The sequence below is a fragment of the Aotus nancymaae genome, unplaced genomic scaffold (genome assembly GCF_030222135.1).
Source record: "Aotus nancymaae isolate 86718 unplaced genomic scaffold, 86718_ANA_hifiasm-v0.15.2.pri h1tg000067l, whole genome shotgun sequence".
Classification (NCBI taxonomy): Eukaryota; Metazoa; Chordata; class Mammalia; order Primates; family Aotidae; genus Aotus; species Aotus nancymaae.
Genome location: NW_026988482.1, coordinates 16629098 through 16647460, shown reverse-complemented (window position 1 = coordinate 16647460; position 18363 = coordinate 16629098). Strand labels below are relative to the sequence as shown.

General features: G+C 48.8%; 1 protein-coding gene and 1 pseudogene across 1 annotated transcript in view; one reads left to right on the top strand and one right to left on the bottom strand.

The window, feature by feature from the left end:
* Positions 1-18363, top strand: part of LOC110569354 (potassium/sodium hyperpolarization-activated cyclic nucleotide-gated channel 4-like) — a 191999-nt pseudogene that overhangs the window by 32326 nt on the left and 141310 nt on the right.
* The window catches only part of LOC135270807 (uncharacterized), a 72425-nt gene that overhangs the window by 4424 nt on the left and 49638 nt on the right, over positions 1-18363 (bottom strand). The window contains exons 6-8 of the mRNA XM_064366951.1: positions 9158-9370; positions 8485-8629; positions 4460-4743 (exon numbers count right to left, since the gene is read on the bottom strand). Of these exons, the coding sequence (XP_064223021.1) occupies positions 4695-4743; positions 8485-8629; positions 9158-9370 (407 nt within the window). The 3' untranslated portion in view covers positions 4460-4694. The remainder of the gene's footprint in view (positions 1-4459; positions 4744-8484; positions 8630-9157; positions 9371-18363) is intronic.

Genomic DNA, 18363 nt, shown 5'->3' with positions numbered 1-18363 from the left:
CCAGGGGAATGCTGTGCTCTGTGGACCACAACTCCCTGCGGGCCAGGCCCTGTTGGCTGTATGACAAACTCTGCCAGTCATTATGGTAATTGTAACCTCCTGGCATCTGGAAGCCAAAGGCCACCGCTTGGCCTCTGTGACCAAGGGGTAGAGGAGCTTCATTGCCATGGGTAGCAATGAGCCCAGCTCTGTGACCAGCTCTCCTATTTAGTAATGTTGGTGTCTCTCACCTGAGCATTCCTGATGGTCTTATTGAATCACATGTTCTCTGGGCCCACCCATCATACATTCTCTCCTGGTGGCTCTTCTGATCTCAGATGATTTAGCCATCCCAGTGTGCCCACTTTCCTCAGGCTTTTTATGTTTTCATTGCCATCTGCCAGGGCAATGCTGCCATTTCCATTGCAGCCATTGACACTAGCTGCCACTTTCTCCAGGCTTCTAAGAGCCACCCTCAAGTTTGCCTCATCACCTGAGGTCCTTGCCAGGGCATCCTGAGAAAGGGTCCTTTTGGCATCCTGAGAAAGTGCCCCAAAGGAACTCTTGCTAGGCCCAGCTTCCTTCATCAAGCCCCCACGGAGGGAGCAACCAGCGGCGGGTGCTGAGGAAGCCATGGCCCGCTTGCGAACCTCCCACCTTGTATGCGCTCTGCCTCCTTACTTCCTTCATCCTTTACTCTCACTTTCCTGGAAGAGGGAAATTGGGCTAAGGCAGGGGTCGTCATGATTTCACATGTTCTAAGAAGAGGGGAGGCTCTCTTCCTGGCCCTGGAACTGTGGAATCCTGACTGTAAGTCCATCTAGCTAGGGATGAAAACAGAAAACCCAACTTCTATGGAAAAACACAAAGATTTGGAAGCGTAAGATAAAGACTAAATCAATACAAATTCAAAATATAGGCTGAGAGCGGTGGCTCATGGCTGTAATCCCAGCACTTTAGGAGGCTGAGGCGGGCGGACCATGAGGTCAGCAGATTGAGACCATTCTGGCCAACATGGTGAACCCTGTCTCTACTAAAATACAAAAAATTATCCGGGCATGGTGGTGCATGCCTGTCGTCCCAGCTACTTGGGAGGCTGAGGCAGGAGAACTGCTTGAACCCGGGAAGTGAGGTTGCAATAAGCCGAGATCGCACCACTGTCCTCCAGCCTAGGCGACAAGAGTGAAACTGTCTCAATTAAAAAAAAGAAAAAAATAGGCCGGGCGCGGTGGCTCAAGCCTGTAATCCCAGCACTTTGGGAGGCCGAGACGGGTGGATCACGAGGTCAAGAGATCGAGACCATCCTGGTCAACATGGTGAAACCCCGTCTCTACTAATACAAAAAATTAGCTGGGCACGGTGGCGCGTGCCTGTAATCCCAGCTACTCAGGAGGCTGAGGCAGGAGAACTGCCTGAACCCAGGAGGCGGAGGTTGCGGTGAGCCGAGATCGCGCCATTGCACTCCAGCCTGGGTATCAAGAGCGAAACTCCGCCTCAAAAAAAAAAAAAAAAAAAAAAAAAAAAGAAAAAAATCACAGGTGTATGGAGGATTCACCTGACAGCAATAACTTAAGCATACCCTGAGAATGACCCTATGGTCTATGAAGAATGTGTGTTTGGAGTTCTGAGCTAAGGAATTGGGAAGTGGGGCCAACCTGGACACTCATTCCTTATCCATAAGGGGCATCTGGACCCCTCATCCATCCTGTGGAATGCGAGTCATAGAGGGGATCCAGGCCTTTTCTTTTGGGTTAAATGAAGGTTGCCAGGTGGAGGTTGCTAGTGGGAAGGTGCTAGGTGAAAATCTATATAAACGGCCTGCTTTTTATAAATGGTTGCCATTCTCCGGTCTAGCCTGCGGCCACTGGGCTGCCCTGTATGTTAAGCTCCCTCAGTAAACCCTATATCTCATTCGCTGACTCCCAGCCTCTTCTCCAGCCTCGCAAACACAGTACCATCACTACTGCAGCCAACGGGGGTCTGGCACAACAGCTGGCTTACTTTGGTTTTTTTTTAGATGGAATTTCACTCTTGTCACCCAGGCTGGAGTGCAGTGGTGCCATCTTGGCTCATTGCAACCTCCACCTCCTGGGTTCAAGTAATTCTCAGCTTCCCAAGTAGCTGGGACTATAGGCATGCACCACCACACCCGGCTTTTTTTTTTTTTTTTTTTGTATTTTTAGTAGAGATGGGGTTTCACCATGTTGGCCAGGCTAATCTTGAACTCATGACCTCAGGTGATCTACACCCCTCACCCTACCAAAGTGCTGGGATTACAGGCATGAGCCACCACGCCTGCCCCCAGGCTTGCTTTGACATACAATTCAACCCCAGACACCTTTCAAGAATGGCTTTGTAGACAGCAAGAGAGGAGGCACCCTGTAGCACACGGCTAAAGACAAGATCGCACCATATCCAAGAGAAAGGTTGATCTTATGTCATAAGTTGGTAAACTTTAAAACAGCTGTGTAGAAGGATCCTGGTATAGAATACAGTAAACTCCTCTTCAAAGGTTTAGCCTGGTAACTTCCTTTAAAATTCAAGAAGGGGAACATTGTTAAATACAATGAGTTCTGAGTTCCTCTTCAAAGAAACAGTATGTCAGTATGTTCAATTTCTCCGTTCTTTGTTCTTCATTTTAAAGTTTAACTTCCTCCTTCTTTACACCTCCTTGCCCCTAGTTTCAGTAAACAACCCCTCCTAAGTGCTATACTCACATATTTAGAGTCTTTCATCATCCCTAGTCACCTGCACCATCCTTAGTCATCCTTAGTCATTTGCTCTATAACCATTCTCCCAGCCGAAACTACTTACCCTGCCACTCTGGCTCATACCCCTGCTCTCTTTAAAATAACCAATCAGAATTAGCTCAGACTGTGCGGTCCAACCCTAGCCAACAGGGGAACAACACAGCAGTAGGGACTAACTGCGTTGGGGATAAGAATCCCTTCCTCTCCCTTTTCTGGTGTGATCTTGCCATTGCTCCATCTGTGAGATGCACCCCTCTAAAGAAGTAAATTTGCCTTGCTGACCAAATTTATGATCGAGTGCTATTTCTTTCACGGCACTGAAAATTTGCTTCTAACACTGGTGACGTATGTTTGAAAGGAGTCACTGCATTTATCCAGTAAAAATTTAAAGTCTGTTCTACTGTTGAGACTGATTTTCTTTCCTTACTATCATAAAGCATTGTCTTATGAAAAGGTTCATTTATTCATCATGTGGAAATAAATGACCAGTGAATTCAAACCGAAATGATAGGTCTATCTATGTACCTCATTATTGAATAATAAAACCAATGATTTTTTCAGGGATTCCAAATCAGTGTTTGATAAAGATACAGGACCCAAGGAGAAATAAGAGATCTGGAGCAAAAGAAGTTCAGAATAAAATTTCACTTAGCATAAGATGCCCCTGACTCTATATCATGGCTCTCAAAGGTCAAAGAATAAAGAAAACACAAACTAAGACAGATGAGAAGCGGGCCTAATGTCCAGTTATCCAGAGAGAAGCCAGGAAAACAACAGTTGTTGGAGAAGTGATGCTGGGATCATGGTTCTCAACCCGGGCTCCACATTAGAACCATCAGGGAACTTTTAAAAATGCTAATGCTGGCCAGGCGAGGTGGCTCACACCTGTAATCCCAGCACTTTGGGAGGCGGAGGTGGGTAGATCACGAGGTCAGGAGATCAAAACAATCCTGGCTGACATGGTGAAACCTCGTCTCTACTAAAAAAACAAAAATTAGCCAGGTGTGATGGCAGTGCCTGTAATCCCAGCTACTCAAGAGGCTGAGTAGAATAGCTCAGGAGAATAGCTCGAATCTGGGAGGTGGAGGTGGCAGTGAGCCGAGATCACACCTTTGCACTGCAGCCTGGGTGACAGAGCGAGACTCCATCTCAAAAAAAAAAAAAAATGCTAATGCCTGGATCCCACTCCCAGAGATCCTAATTTAATGAGTCTAGGGTCTAGCCTCATTGTCAAAAATTTTACACCTCCTAGACTGGTTGGGGTGGCTCACGCCTGTAATCCCAGCAGTTTGAGAGTCTTAGGGGTGCAGGTCATGAGGTCAAGGGATCGAGACCATCCTGGCCAACATAGTGAAATCCCGTCTGTACTAAAAATACAAAAATTAGCTGAGTGTGGTGGTTTGCGCAGCTGGGTGGTGGTAGTCACAGCTACTCCAGAGGCTGAGTTGGGAGGATCACTTAAGTTCAGGAGGTCAAGGCTGCAGTAAGCTAAGATCCTGCCACTGCACTCCAGCCCAGGCAACAGAGTGAGACCCTGTCTCAAAAATAAAAAAAATCACAAAGGTAGCATGAAAATGACTAAAGTTGCAGAATAAATCAGAGACTCTAACAGCTTTGCTAGTTATAGCTGATGAGATTAAGTGACAGCTTTTAAAATACCAATCTATGAACATCACGATGGCCGAAATGAAGACTGAAAATCACCCTGGGGACCAATGACCCAAACTTACCATGGTGATGGCCCTGGTTTCCTGGTAGGCCATCTTGATGTCGTCCGCAGCACTGGTATTGAGGAAGAAGTCACCCGAGTCTTTCCTGAGGTGGAGCTTCACCTGCAGGAGGCAGATTCAGGGAGAGCTGGGCTGTGTGTTGGAGGGGGAGGGGGTCCCCCGGTGGTCTTACCCAGGCGGCCGGCAGGGCAAGGGCTGTATCTGGAAGCCAAGATGGTCGTAGACGGTCAGTCCTCTACCAGCACGAGCTCTGTGGCGGCCGATGAAGGCACTGGACGGTCACGCTGAAGGGCAAGAACATCAGATGCATGAGGCCATGGGACACCCGCGGGCCGATACCAGGTCATCCTGCAGGCCACCCTTCAAGAAGAGCAGGCCCAGAAGCCCCAGGGCCTGGCATTGCTCCCAGCCACAAGCTCTGATAAACCCCTGGTGCTCCTGAGCCCAGTGGGATGGCCAAGGCCTCTTTGAGGCCTCCCATCAGCCCCCCAAGGTGGAGTGAGTTGCCGGCTCCTCCAATCCAGACCCAGAAGTGGGTTGGCAGCAGTCCTGCTTAGATGCCTTCCCACCCTACCAGGCCCCAGTGGTGGGTGACTCACGCACACCCTGCCCTTCAAGACCTCACAGCAAAGGGCCAGCTTCAGAGCATGTGGCAGACATGACTCCGGGCAGGGACAGGAAGGCTGCTGCTGGCCAGGCTAGGCAGTGGGAATGGGTCCCCTGGAAGAGTGGCCAAGCCTGGCTCACAAGAGAACAAGGACAGCCTTCATCCCCTAGGGCGGCACATGACCCACAGAGCTCTGCTTCCCGCCTCATGTCACACAAGGGAGCCACCCAGATCTGAGGCCCCCGGGGAGTCCCGTGTTTGAGCACCTCCTCGGGGCCACAGTTGTGCCAGGCACTCAGGGTGCAGCAGCTGCCCACAGGGAGAGGCGACTCCAATGCATGGATGGAAGAGCAGGAGCAGGCCAAGAGCGGTGGCTCCCACCTGGAATCCCAGCACTTTGGGAAGCCAAGGTGGGACGATCACTTGAGCCCAGGGGTTCAAGACCAGCCTGGCCAACGTGGAAAAACCCCGTCTCCACTAAAAATACAAAAAATAAGCTGGGCGTGGTGGTGCACACCTGTAATCCCATATACTCAGGAAGCTGAGTTAGGAGAATCACCTGAACCAAGGCAGTGGAGGTTGCAGTGAGCTAAGATGATGCCATTGTACTCCAGCCTGGGTGACGGAGTGAGACTCTGTCTCGGAAAAAAAAAAAAAAAAAAAAAAAAGGAGAAAAAAGTGCAGAATCCTGGGGGGAACATGTCAGGGTGTTCAGGTAGAAGGCCATGACGCCCTCCCATTCCCGACCAAGAGATTCCTGGTGCCAGTGAGGGCTGAGACAAGAGGGACAGGCACAGGTGTGCCCCTTCAGGGGCCATCTCCCTCCAGACCAGCCTCCCCAGTGCTGCCCTCGTGGGCCTCAGTCTCTCCCAAAGCTTGCTCCCCAGGAGGCAATAGAAGCACCTCTTCCTGGCATTTAGCAACCGTGGGAATCCAGCCCCACTTTCTCCTTCCCGCCTGTGCCTGCTGCCTCCACCTAAATGTAGAAAGACCTACATTTCCTAGTGGCCGTGCCCTCTGTGGGGTGGCTGTCATCCATGCAGGGCTATTCCTGGGGAGCCCTTCCCTTCCCCACCTCCAGTGCACCTACGGGGCCCCTACTATTAATAGCAGCACTTCTGCCTGGGGTCCCCAAGAGGCTGGGGTGGGAGAGAGGCAGTCCAGCAGGCAGAAATCCATGTCCCCAGATGGTGGCAAGTGTCTGCGAGGTGTGAGTATGTGCGTGCACGCGTGTGTGTGTGTGGGGGGGGTAGAGGTTTCTGCACCATGGCAGAAGGAAAGCAGAAGCAGTTCTGGGATCCAGGGCAGAAGAGGCTCCTCTGTGTCTGGGGCTCAGGGACGCTCCCCAGAGTGCCAGATATCTCAGCTGGGACTGAAGGGACAGGAGGGCACCCAGTGCAGGAGAGTAAGCAAGGAACTCCAGGCAGTGGGGACTGTTTGTAGGAAACATGATGGCCTGACCCACAAGGGCACAGGCACACAGGGTGGTCTGTAAGGCAGGGCCGTGGGGAGAACAGGCTGCCCAGGCGAGCCCTGGTGGACAAGGAGGAGGGCTTCTCCTTGAAGGTCTCAGGGTCAGCCAGTGGGTGGTGTAGGCCAGAGGTGGCTTTTCCTTGGATCCCTCTGGGAGCCTGAAAGGAGGGGCGTGGGTGGGGGAGGCTGGAGGCAGTGAGGCTGGCGAGGAGGCAAAGTTCAGTTGAGCCCACTCCCAGGTCAGGAGCGGAGTCAGGGTCTCAGGGCTGAGGCCCAGCGAGGGGCTCAGAACTATTCCACAGCCCCGACCCTGGAATACAAGCTCAGCCTCTGTCCTGGGACTCGAGCGCTCCCAACCTGGCCCCAGTCACTCGTTCAGACTAGCGCATCCCTCCAGAGAGCGACCCTCGGTCATCCTGGGCCTTTGCAGAGGCTACCCTCCTGCCCTTGTCTCTACTCACTTAGGCGACCCCTCCTCACACCGCAGGGCTCAGCACACTGGCCTCCAGAAAGCCCCACTTCCTCCCTCACCAGTGCTGACCTGCGGCCAAGGCCACTCTTCTCTGGACCCCGCTTCACCTGGTGCTCCTCATGCTGAAGGAGCCTTATGCCTGGGGGGCCTTCCTGATGAGGCTATGGGCTCGTGGAAGGTAGGCTATGTCTGTTTCCTCTGTGTCCATTACATAATCTCAACCACATGAGGAAGGAAAAACCCTACAAGGAGAGGAAAATATTCTCTCCCTTCTCAATGGTTGAGACCAACCGTTCAGAGATGAAAGAAAAGGAACTGAATATTTTGCATGTGGACATTAGGAGATCTTCAAAATCCAAAAGCTATTTCAGATTTTGAAATTACAAATGATTGAAAACCACCATGGCACCTGTAAACCTATGTAACAAACCTGCACAAGCTATACATGTACCCCAGAACTTAAAGAGTATAATAAAAAAATTATAGAAAAAGAAACTACAAGTGAAAATGCCGTTGAAGTGTTGTACCAGTTTAAATGGCTAGGAAACTAAATATCAATCTCTATAACCCATCTAGACAAAAGCACTTTTCTTTTTAAAAGAGGAAGATGTTTTGGGGACCAAAAGTGAGAAAATCTCTGTGAACGATCCCTAGCCATGACTGGCTCATGCTCAGAACTCTGAACGATCCCTAGCCACGACTGGCTCATGCTCAGAACTCTGAATGACCCCCAGTCGTGATTGGCCCCCGCTTTGCTCTGATGTCATGAAAAGCCTTTGTGATGGAATCACAGGGCCTATATAAGGGCCTGGCTGGGTCATGGTTTTTGGTCTGAGATATCCCTGGAAGCTTGTTTGGTGACCTGTGGATTCAGACCAGCGATTGCCGAGTGGTGTGGTGTGTGTGCGTGTGTGTGCGTGTGCGTGTGCGTGTGCGTGTTTTATCTGTGTTTCTGTGTGTGGGGGGGGTTGGGTGTGGGGGGGTTTGGGGTGGGGGAGGGTTTCTGTGGGAGGGGGGTTGGTGTTTTTCTAGTTAGCGTTGTTAGTGTAGTTAGTATAGTCACTATCGTTGCTTAGTATTTTAGCGTACTTTGGTATAGTCAGTATTGTTGCTTAATATTTTAGTATAGTTAGTATAGTTAGTATTGTTGCTTAGTAGTTAGTCGTGTAGTTAGTGTAGAGAGGCATCAGGCACCATGGGGCAGACACTGGCCCACGCCCCACCTGACCAGGGGCTACAGTGTTACCAAACGCTGGAACTCATTGGCCGTGGTGCCTTCAGCGAGGTGAAGCTGGCCCGCCACTTGCTGTCTGGGACCCAGGTGGCCGTGAAAACCACCCACAAAACTGGCGCCCGTGTCGCCATTAGCCAGACAGAGCTGACGATTTTAAAGTCTGTGCACCACGCCAATATCGTAGAACTATTTCAGATCATCGACACCACAGATGCATGCCATTTAATATTGGAGTATACCTCAGGAGGAGACCTGCACCAGTGGCTGTACCGCAACCACGTGACAGAGGAGGAGGCCCGGGCAAAGTTCCAGCAGATGCTGTCGGCCATGGAGTACTGCCACGCGAGAAGAATAGCACACAGGGACCTGAAGCCGGAAAACATCCTGTTGGATGGTGAAGGAAATATAAAAATTGCCGATTTCGGATTGGCAACAACTTACGATGAGGGGCAGTGGCTGACAACACGTTGTGGCACCTTCCTCTACATGGCCCCAGAAGTCATCCTGGGCCAGGGCTACCAATGCCCCGCCATGGATGTTTGGAGCCTAGGCGTCACTTTGTACGAGATGGTGTCGAGGGATCTACCCTTCTTCTCAAAGAGTCGTATGGTCCTCCAAGCAAAAATTCGATCTGGAAGGTACATCTGCCCCTCTTCCTTCTCAAAAGGCCTGGAAAGTCTAATGAAAAAACTGTTAATGACAGATCCCAGGGAGCGGCCCACAGTACAGCAAGTTCTCAGGGACTCGTGGGTCAACAACGGCCAGCAGTTGCCTCTGACAACTCATGAAAAGCAAATCCTGGAACACCCAAATGCTCAAACGATCCAGGTCTTGGTGGCCATGGGATTCAGGGCTAAGACAGTCACCAAGGCAATTAAAGAAAACTTGTATAATTATCCCATGGCCACCTACCTTTTTGCTGACAGAATAAGAAAGCGAGTCGATGACAGAAGAAGAAAGCGAGTCGATAACAGACTACGGTCCCTTGCTCCTGGGGATCCCACCTGTTCTCCATCCACTCAAGTTTCCAGTTCACCTGCCGGCCCGCAAGTTTCCAGTTCACCTGCCGGCCCGCAAGTTTCCAGTTCACCTGCCGGCCTGCAAGTTTCCAGTTCACCTGCCGGCCTGAAGAGGAAGACAGAGAGTTTTAATCCAGACCCCCAGCATGCCCCCATGGCCTCCCCGACCATCAAGAGATCCATCAGCAATTGTGGAGATTTAGAAACCTCGGCTCAGCAAGCCCTCCAGCGTGACCCCGTGGCCTCCTCCATTGCGAGCTCCAACGGCAGTGGTGGGGATGCAGAAACCTCGGCTCAGCAAGCCCTCCAGCGTGACCCCGTGGCCTCCTCCATTGCGAGCTCCAACGGCAGTGGTGGGGATGCAGAAACCTCGGCTCAGCAAGCCCTCCAGCGTGACCCCGTGGCCTCCTCCATTGCGAGCTCCAACGGCAGTGGTGGGGATGCAGAAACCTCGGCTCAGCAAGCCCTCCAGCGTGACCCCGTGGCCGCCTCCATTGCGAGCTCCAACGGCAGTGGTGGGGATTCAGAAACCTCGGCTCAGCAAGCCCTCCAGCGTGACCCCGTGGCCTCCTCCATTGCGAGCTCCAACGGCAGTGGTGGGGATTCAGAAACCTCGGCTCAGCAAGCCCGCCAGCGTGACCGCGTGGCCTCCTCCATCGGGAGCTCCATTGGCAGTGGTGGAGATTTACAAACCTGGGCGCAGCAAGCCCTCCAGCGTGACCTCGTGGCCGCAGCCTCCATCAAGTGCTCCAAGGGCAGTGAAGATTTAGAAACTTTGGCTCAACAATCCTTCCAGCACGACCTCATGGCCGCCTCCTCCACCCAGACCACCACCCAGAGAACCCTGGCTCAACAATCATCACACGAAGCCAGCGTCCTCCAAGCTAGGCAGCCCGAGGCTGTGTTGGCCCAGCCAACAAGAAGCCGGGGCTGCCGCAGAGCTGCCAGGCGATGCATTTCAATACTAATGAGATGCTTCTGCCTGTGCCCACCCAAGAGAAGAAGCCGCTCAACATAGTTGGGCGGCTGATAAAATCAGGTAGGTGGGGCGGTGAAGCCACACTTCTTGCATTTTACTATATTTATTCTGTCATTATTAGTATTGTTTTAATTGGCAAATCGTGCTGCTTGTACATTCATGGGGTGCAGTGTGAGGATTAGATAGCTGTGTGCACCGTGGAATGAGGAAATCCCACTACTCAGCATCTCCACCACCTCAGAGAGACCAATTCCACGTGATGCCCCAGAAGTGTTGATCTGAACCAGTTGACCCCACTGAAGTAGCCAGTAGATGGATGGTGACCCGGGGCCGGAGAGTGGCAGAGGGAGGGAATGGAGGGTGTCGGTCAAAGGACCAAAGTCTAGACAGGAGGAAGAGGTTTTGGCTCTCGTGCACAGCAGGGTAACCAGAGTCGATAAGAACGTATTGCATTTTGCAAAACAGGTCCATGTCAAATGTCTCTGCGTTTAGACTGGAGAGGACGAAGGCCCTGAGGTCCAGGAACATTGAAACCTGACAGTGGATGCCAACGGCTGTGGGGAGGAGTCAGGTGAGACGCCCATGTTGGAGCAACGTCGGAGCCTGCAGCACTTCTCCGCTGCCCTATTTTAATCTTTGTTAATAAAGACTGTTCCTCATAGATGACCATTTCTTCCTTCTTGCAAATCTTGTAGTAGCGCTGGAAAGGTGGCAGGTGGGTTGCAGACACTCTGCTGCTTTGCACCCTCCCTGCACGGGACCCGGGCTAAGAGAAGGGCACGGCGTGAGGCAAAGGAAAAGGCAGATTTACTAGCAGCTGCCTTAGTTGAAAGAAAAGCTGGGATAATGAAAGGATGTGGAGGAGGACGTGGAAGAGGGCAAGAAAAAAATATAGCTAAACCAGAGTCTAAAACCCGGCCCAGACTGGAGAGAGATCAATGTGCAGTGTGGAAAAAGAAAGGGCATTGAAAGTATGCATGCCCCAAAGGAACGGTCTATAAAGATCATGGGGTTTATCCCCATGCAATACCTAGTGGTGGGATATTATCCAAACTGGTGGATCACTGTCTTACACTATTACCATTGGGGCTATAGGAATAGCAGGTAAAAACAAACCAAAACAAACCCTTTTGCCAGTCAAAATATGTCACTGGAAGGCAAGAGGTGCAGCACAAGTTCTGATATCTTCCCAGCTGCCCTGTTCCTTTGTTGGGGAGGAGTCTGCTCCAAAAACTACAAGTACAAATTTCTTTTAAGCCTAAAGATAACATGACTTTAGGTTTTAAGTAACCAAAGGCTATGGTATTAGCCTTCACAGTACCACAAGCTGAGTGGCAATTCTTTGCTAGGGATATGAAGGGACCTATAAAGCAAACTTGGGGCCAATGAAGGAAGTTATATTCAGAATTAATTAGTAAATTCCCAGAGGTACGGGCTGAAAACAATCCACCTGAGCTAGCCATGAGACCTAACAGTGGGAGTCAGCCCAGTCCGGCTACACCAGTATCCCATACCACAGGAGGCTGTTTTAGGCACAGCAAAGCATCCAGAGTGGCTAATAAACGTGGCATTTTGGAGCCACGCCAGTCACCCTGGAACATCCCACCCTTGTCAAAGAAACGGCTGCCTAGTAATAAATTGTACCATACCTGTGATAATTACAGGCCAGGGAGGAACCTACGAGCTGTAAACCAAGCAACAGTAACTATTCACCCAGTAGTTCCAAACCCATACACTCTCCTCTCCCTAATTCCCTCCAATGCAGTATTGTTGACTGTTTTAAACGAAAAGAATGTTTTCTTCCGCCTTCGCCCCCATGCCAGTCAGCCGATCCATCTTTGCCCTTCAATGGGAAAATCTCCAGTATACTTGGACCAAGCTTCCCCAAAGGTTCAAAAACTCCCCCACAATTTTCAGTGAGGCCCTAGCATCAGACCTTAATGCTTACACCCCACCAGATAAAAACTGTGTCCTTCGGCAGTATGGAAATGACCTTCTCCTAGCAGCATCCGCTATCGAAAATTGCCATGAAGGAACCCCAAACCTCCACCTTCTGTGGAAGGCAAGGTATAAAGCATATAAAAAGAAGAAAAAAAAAAAAAGCCCAGATTTCCTGCGAAGGAGTCACACACTTGGGGTTTGTCATAAGCCACAGACAGACAGCGTGTGTTAGGCAGTGCATGCAAGGAAGCTGTCTGTAGAATTCCCACCCCAACCTCCCAGCAACAAGTCACAGGGTTCTTAGGGGCAACAGGGTTCTGCCATATTTAAATCCCAAATTTCTCACTAATGGCAAGATAATCACATAAATCCACAAAAGCGGGGGAAAAGAAAACCCTTTATCTGGGGGCCTGAGCAACAAAAAGCATTTAATACAATCAAGAAGGCTCTAGTTGAGGCACCTGCTTTAGGACTGCCAGACATAACTAAACTCGTTCTCCTGTATGTTCATGAGCAGAAGGGAATGGCCATCAGAGTTTTAACCCAATCTTGGAATCATGGCATCACCCAATAGCCTGCCCATCAAAGCAACCGGACTCGGCGGCTCAGGACGGCCATCCTGTTTCAAGGCTCTTGCTGCTACAAGTGCTCTGGGAAAGCAGTTAACTGTATGGGTACCACACTCTGTTTTAACACTAATGGAGCAAAGAAGGCACCATTGGTCGTCAAATCCTAGAATGACCCAGTATCAGGGCTTTTATGTAAAAACTCCACATAACCTCAGAAACTATAAACACTCTCAACCCTGCCTCCCTCCTCCCACTGGAAACAGAAGCTCCCCTATATAACTGTATAGAGACAGTAGATAAAGTATTCTCAAGTAGAAGGGACCTGACAGATCGGCCCCTCCAAAATCCAGATGTCAGGTACTTTACAGCTGGTAGCAGCTTTGCAACAGAAGAAGTCAGACGGGCAGGATATGCAGTTGTAACTCTAAATTCAGTGGTAGACGCCCAAAGCCTGCCAACAGGAACCCCAGCCCCCGGAGCAGAGCTAATAGCTTTAACGCAGGCATTGCTGTTAGCAAAAGGTAAAAGAGTCAACGTATATACTAATTCAAAGTATGCCTTTGCTATGCTACATGTACATGGGAGCATATACAAGAAAAAAGGACTCCTACCTGCCCAAGGAACAAGTGTAGGGTATCCAGAAAAAATCCTACAACTTTTAGATGCAGTACGGGATCCTAAGAAAAATAGCTGTTATATATTGCCAAGGCCATCAAAAAGGTGGGACCCTAGAGGCAAGAGGAAACAGGAAAGCAAATGCAGAAGCTAGGCGTGCAGCAATGAATACTCCACTTTCCAGCACGGTAGGTAGGAAGGCAGCTACTGCCATGCCTCTCCTCCCAGAACCTTTGCCTAAAGAGAAGCCAAATTACTCCCCAAATGAGAGGACCTGGTTTGCTCAGGAAAATGGAGCTTATACAAAAAAAAGGCTGGTGGAGGTTCTCAAACAGAAAATTAGTTTTTCCTGAAGTAATAGCCCTCAGGTTTGTAAAACAGTTCCACCAAGAAACTCACACGGGAAAACAGCACTAGAAACACTACTGGGGTGCCACTTCTATGTGCCACTGCTCACTGTCATCTCCCGAGCCGTCTGTAAACAATGCTTAACCTGTGCTCAGAACAACCAACGGCAAGGGCCATTTCGGCCCCTGGGAATTCAAAAAGTAGGAGTAACCCCACGTGAAAACTTGCTTGTGGATTTTACTGAAACGCGCCAAGCAGGAGGCTATCGGTTTATGCTGGCGTTTGTCTGCACCTACTCCGGGTGGGTAGAATTTTTCCCCACCTGCACTGAAAAAGCCACGGAGGCAACTCAAGCATTATTAACAGATAGTATTCCTAGGTTTGGGCTGCCTCTGACTCTCAGGTCTGACAACGAACCGGCATTTGTAGCTGAGACTGTTCAAAATCTCTCTCAACTGTTGGAAATCACGTACTGCCTACCGTCCCCAGAGTTCGGGGAAGGTAAAGCAAAGAAACTGGACACTGAAACAATTCCTAAAGAAATTCTGTCAGGAAACCCACTTACGGTGGGATCAAATCTTGCCCATGGTCCTTCTCCGAGTCAGACGCACCCAACCAAACAGACCTAATATTCACCTTACGAAGTTTTGTTTGGGAAACCACCCCCCACAACCCGGGTAAAAGACAATCTTTTTTTAAACAAATAGGAAAAATAAACATTAAGGAGATAAATGCAGGCCCTAGGTAAAGCCATGAAACAAAGCTGGGTACAAAAAAGAATACCTATAAGTTTAACAATTCTAATCCATTCATTTAAACCCAGAGACTCTGTCTAGGTTAAAAAGTGGAACCCAACCCCATTGGGCCCTTTTATTGTAACCTTATCCACCCCCACTGCTGTTAAAGTTGCTAAAGTTGTTCTCTGGATTCATCACAGCCAGTTAAGGCCAACAGCCCCAGACAAGTGAACCAGTCAGCCGGATCCGGAACATCCCACCAGGCTAACCTTGAGACATGTGATCGACAAGGACCACAACCAGCTCAGTCCGGTTCCAGATGCAGACGACCCTGAGAAATCGTCGAGCCCTGCTCTAGTCACACAACCAGAAGCTGACTAGTCAACGCACGGCCGAAGCTCGAGCAATCTCCACCGGATAAGCAAATGTAAACTAAAATCTCAAGCAAAATCTTAAACCTTGTCATTTTAATAATATTAAGTATCCTGTTACTATGTTGACATTGCTGCAAAGCTTTGCTCCCAGGAGAAAGCATTCCTTGTCCAGTCTTAGTGTAAAAATGTTACCTTTCATTTCGCTCATGTCAGCCCTTATGGCAAATCTACTGAGCGAGGAAGTCCTATGTGGGTGTCCTATGTGCACCCACACTACATAGACAGGGAATACACAAGTTAAAACTTTACTATAGCAAACACATTATGAGTGTAAAGGAGCTTCCCTAGGAACTTGCATGTGTAATCAAACTACCTATTCAAATTGTAATCCAGGTAATAATCAGTCTTATGTGTGCTACAACCCCAAACTTTTACCTGGGGTATGGTTTGAGCTCTGTGAAAGAACAGGAAAAGAAACCCTTTGCAATCTAACTCGGGTAACCCCTTCTCATTAGGGAAGTGTGTCCTTAAACTTAGATGCCTAACAGGTAGTAAAAACACTTCTTCAAAATAAAAAAAATAGTTGTAGCCCCAACTTGTTATAACACCCCTATTAGGAAAGTCCTAATCAGGTGTGCACATGACATAACTGCAAATCCTATAACCTTCAAAAAAAGCAGGCGGTGCTTACTCAAATCCCGCTTTGGATTAGTGATGCTATAAGCTGATACAACTATAATAAATGTACAAATAGGAAACTGAAAAAAACACAGACTGGCCCCCAGAAAAAAATAATTATTATGGCCCAGCCACTTGGGCACAAAAACAGGGCATGGGGATATCACACTCCCATCTACATAATTAACCGCATCATTAGGCTGCAGGCAGTTCTAAAAATCATAACCAATGAATCATCCAAAGCTTTAAGTTTGCCACCTTACAAATTTACAGGCCACATAGATGAGAAATGCCATTTACCAGAAAAAAACTAACATTACATTACCTTTTAGCCCAAAAAGGAGGAGTATGTGAAAAGTTTAACTTATCAAACTGCTGTCTAAAAATCAGTCATAATGGACAAGCAGTCATGGAAATTACTGCCAGCATGCAAAAACTAGCTCAAGTTCCAGTACAAACCTGGAAAGGGTGGTCACCAGACTCCCTCTTCAGAGAATGGTTTTTATGGTTGGGGGCGTTTAAAACCCAAATAGGGGGAGTAGTAATTATATTAGGAGGGCGTTTGATACTACCTTGTCTCCTGCCTCTCTTAATTGGGAGTATTCGGTCAACTATAGAAGCAAGTAATGGCCAAGCAAACCACCAGTCAATTAATGGCATTAGCTAAGTATCAACCTGTGCCCCAAGAGGATGGAGAACCGTCTCAGAATGACATGTATGGTAGTGGAGCTTTTCATGGGCTTGCGTAAAGTGTAATCATCTACTGGAACTTAATCACTGGCAAATGTCTGGATGAAGTAAGCTTAAACTAAGCAAGTAATATGTTAATAGCCCCAAAAAGCTGCATTAATACCATCTTTTCCAAGCAGGCAGCTTAGCAGAAGAAACAACTTAAGGTAAATAACAGCACTGTTCCTGGAACCACAACACTCTGCAGATCAGCCCCCGGGGCTGTGTTTACTCAAATTCCAACTTTCTCCAGCTGTTGCCTGGCTGGCCCTGGGTAGATGACTGGTTAGCTAAAGACAGGTTAGATTCTTCAAAGGAAAGACAACCTAAGACAGGGACAGGCACAAAGGAGCCATCAGGCCTAAAAGTTCATTTTGTGCCTCTCATGGCAGGAGAGAAACTCTCAATCTCGTGCTAAAAATTCACAACTCAGTGCTGTACGCTTACCATAGCTAACACACCAGCCTGCTGTCCACCAAAAATACAAAGGCGCTCCCAAAAGGGTTGTCTCAAAAAGCTCTGCGACACACCTAAGCCATCGCCCTGACATCCAGCTACAAAAACCAAACAGGCATAAAACTGATAAATAAGCTCATAGAAATACCAAGTGACCTAAACCAAAATTAACTTCCAAATACTAGTAAATGCTGAAAGCAATGGGGTTGTTTCCTATCAAAGAGTTAATAAAAAGCAACAAAGGGGGGAAATGAAGAGGGAAATTAAATAATAACAACGGTAGTCTACAATTCCTGCATAACACAGTTTACTGTGTTGTGTTCAATATAAAATCTAACCCCAGCTCTGCTTAAAATTAACTCCTTAAAACCTATCTTAGCTCTTCTGCCCACATTCTCAGCAAAGTTCCCAGACATCTCAACACTCCTGTTTTTCTTGCTGACCAGCTGCAAGGTCACAGGGCAAGATAACACCCAAAGAATGTGCAATGCGTTTCTCAAAATGCTATTTTTCAAATGTAACATACATCACAAGACATGTTACAAATTAACTGTTCTTTGTTGTGGCTTCTGCAAACCTGTGTTACATCATTCTGGATGTATAAAAAGTATCCCATTTTCTTTCTCCTTTGCTCAATCTTGGGATGCTAATCTGCTGAGCCAGTGGCCACCTTAATAAACTCCTCCTGTTTCGCCCACTGGTCTCTCTGGTCTCCTGAATATTCTGAAACACCCCAGGTGTGAGTACTGAATCTCCCTCTAAATGCCAGTTTGGAACCCCAGAAAGAAGGTCTCTGTGGGCCCCGCTTGAGCTCCCCAAGAGCCCCTCTGAATCTGTCCTCCTGCTAAGCCGCTGTGCACCCCCTGGAAGTGCCACCACCAATACCGTCGCCTGAAGTGGAAAAGTCTGGCTTCCTCTTACTAGGTGTTGGCCAACCAAGGAGCAGAGTCTGATTTGAGGTTGCCATGGAAACCCATTGGGCAGCTGCGAGCTGTAGGCTCTTGGGCCATTTGGATTATACTCCAAGTCTGATTCCCAGTCCAGTGCTCCCACACCCAGCAGCTCCCATTCATCTGTCCACGTGCCAAAGAAGGGCCCAGGGCAGTGTGTGGGGCTCGGGGAGGGAGAATGAGGATCAGGTACATAACTGGGATTGATAACTCATATTTATGCTCAATGTTAGGAGCTGACTTCAATGAAAGCGCATTAGAAAACATATCCTGGCTTTCAAAGAAATATAGATCCAAATGTTAAAATCTGTATGCACTGGCATACGAAATAACCATACTTTATTATTTATTAATAATTTTTGGAAAAAAAAAGATATATGGAGGGCCAATGACACCAGTTATTTAATTTATGCTCATACTTTTCTTTTTGTGACAGAGTCTCACTCTGTCACCAGGCTGGAGTACAATGGCATGATCTCGGCTCACTGCAACTTCCGACTGCCTGGTTCAAGCAATTCTCCTGCCTCAGCCTACCGAGTAGCTAGGATTACAGGCTCGAGCCACCCACCACGCCCAGCTAATTTTTGTATTTTTAGTGGAGACGGGGTTTCACCATGTTGCCCAGGATGGTCTCAATCTCCTGACCTCATGATCCGCCCACCTCGGTCTTTCAAAGTGCTGGGATTACAGGCGTGAGCCACCGCACCTGGACTATGCCCATAT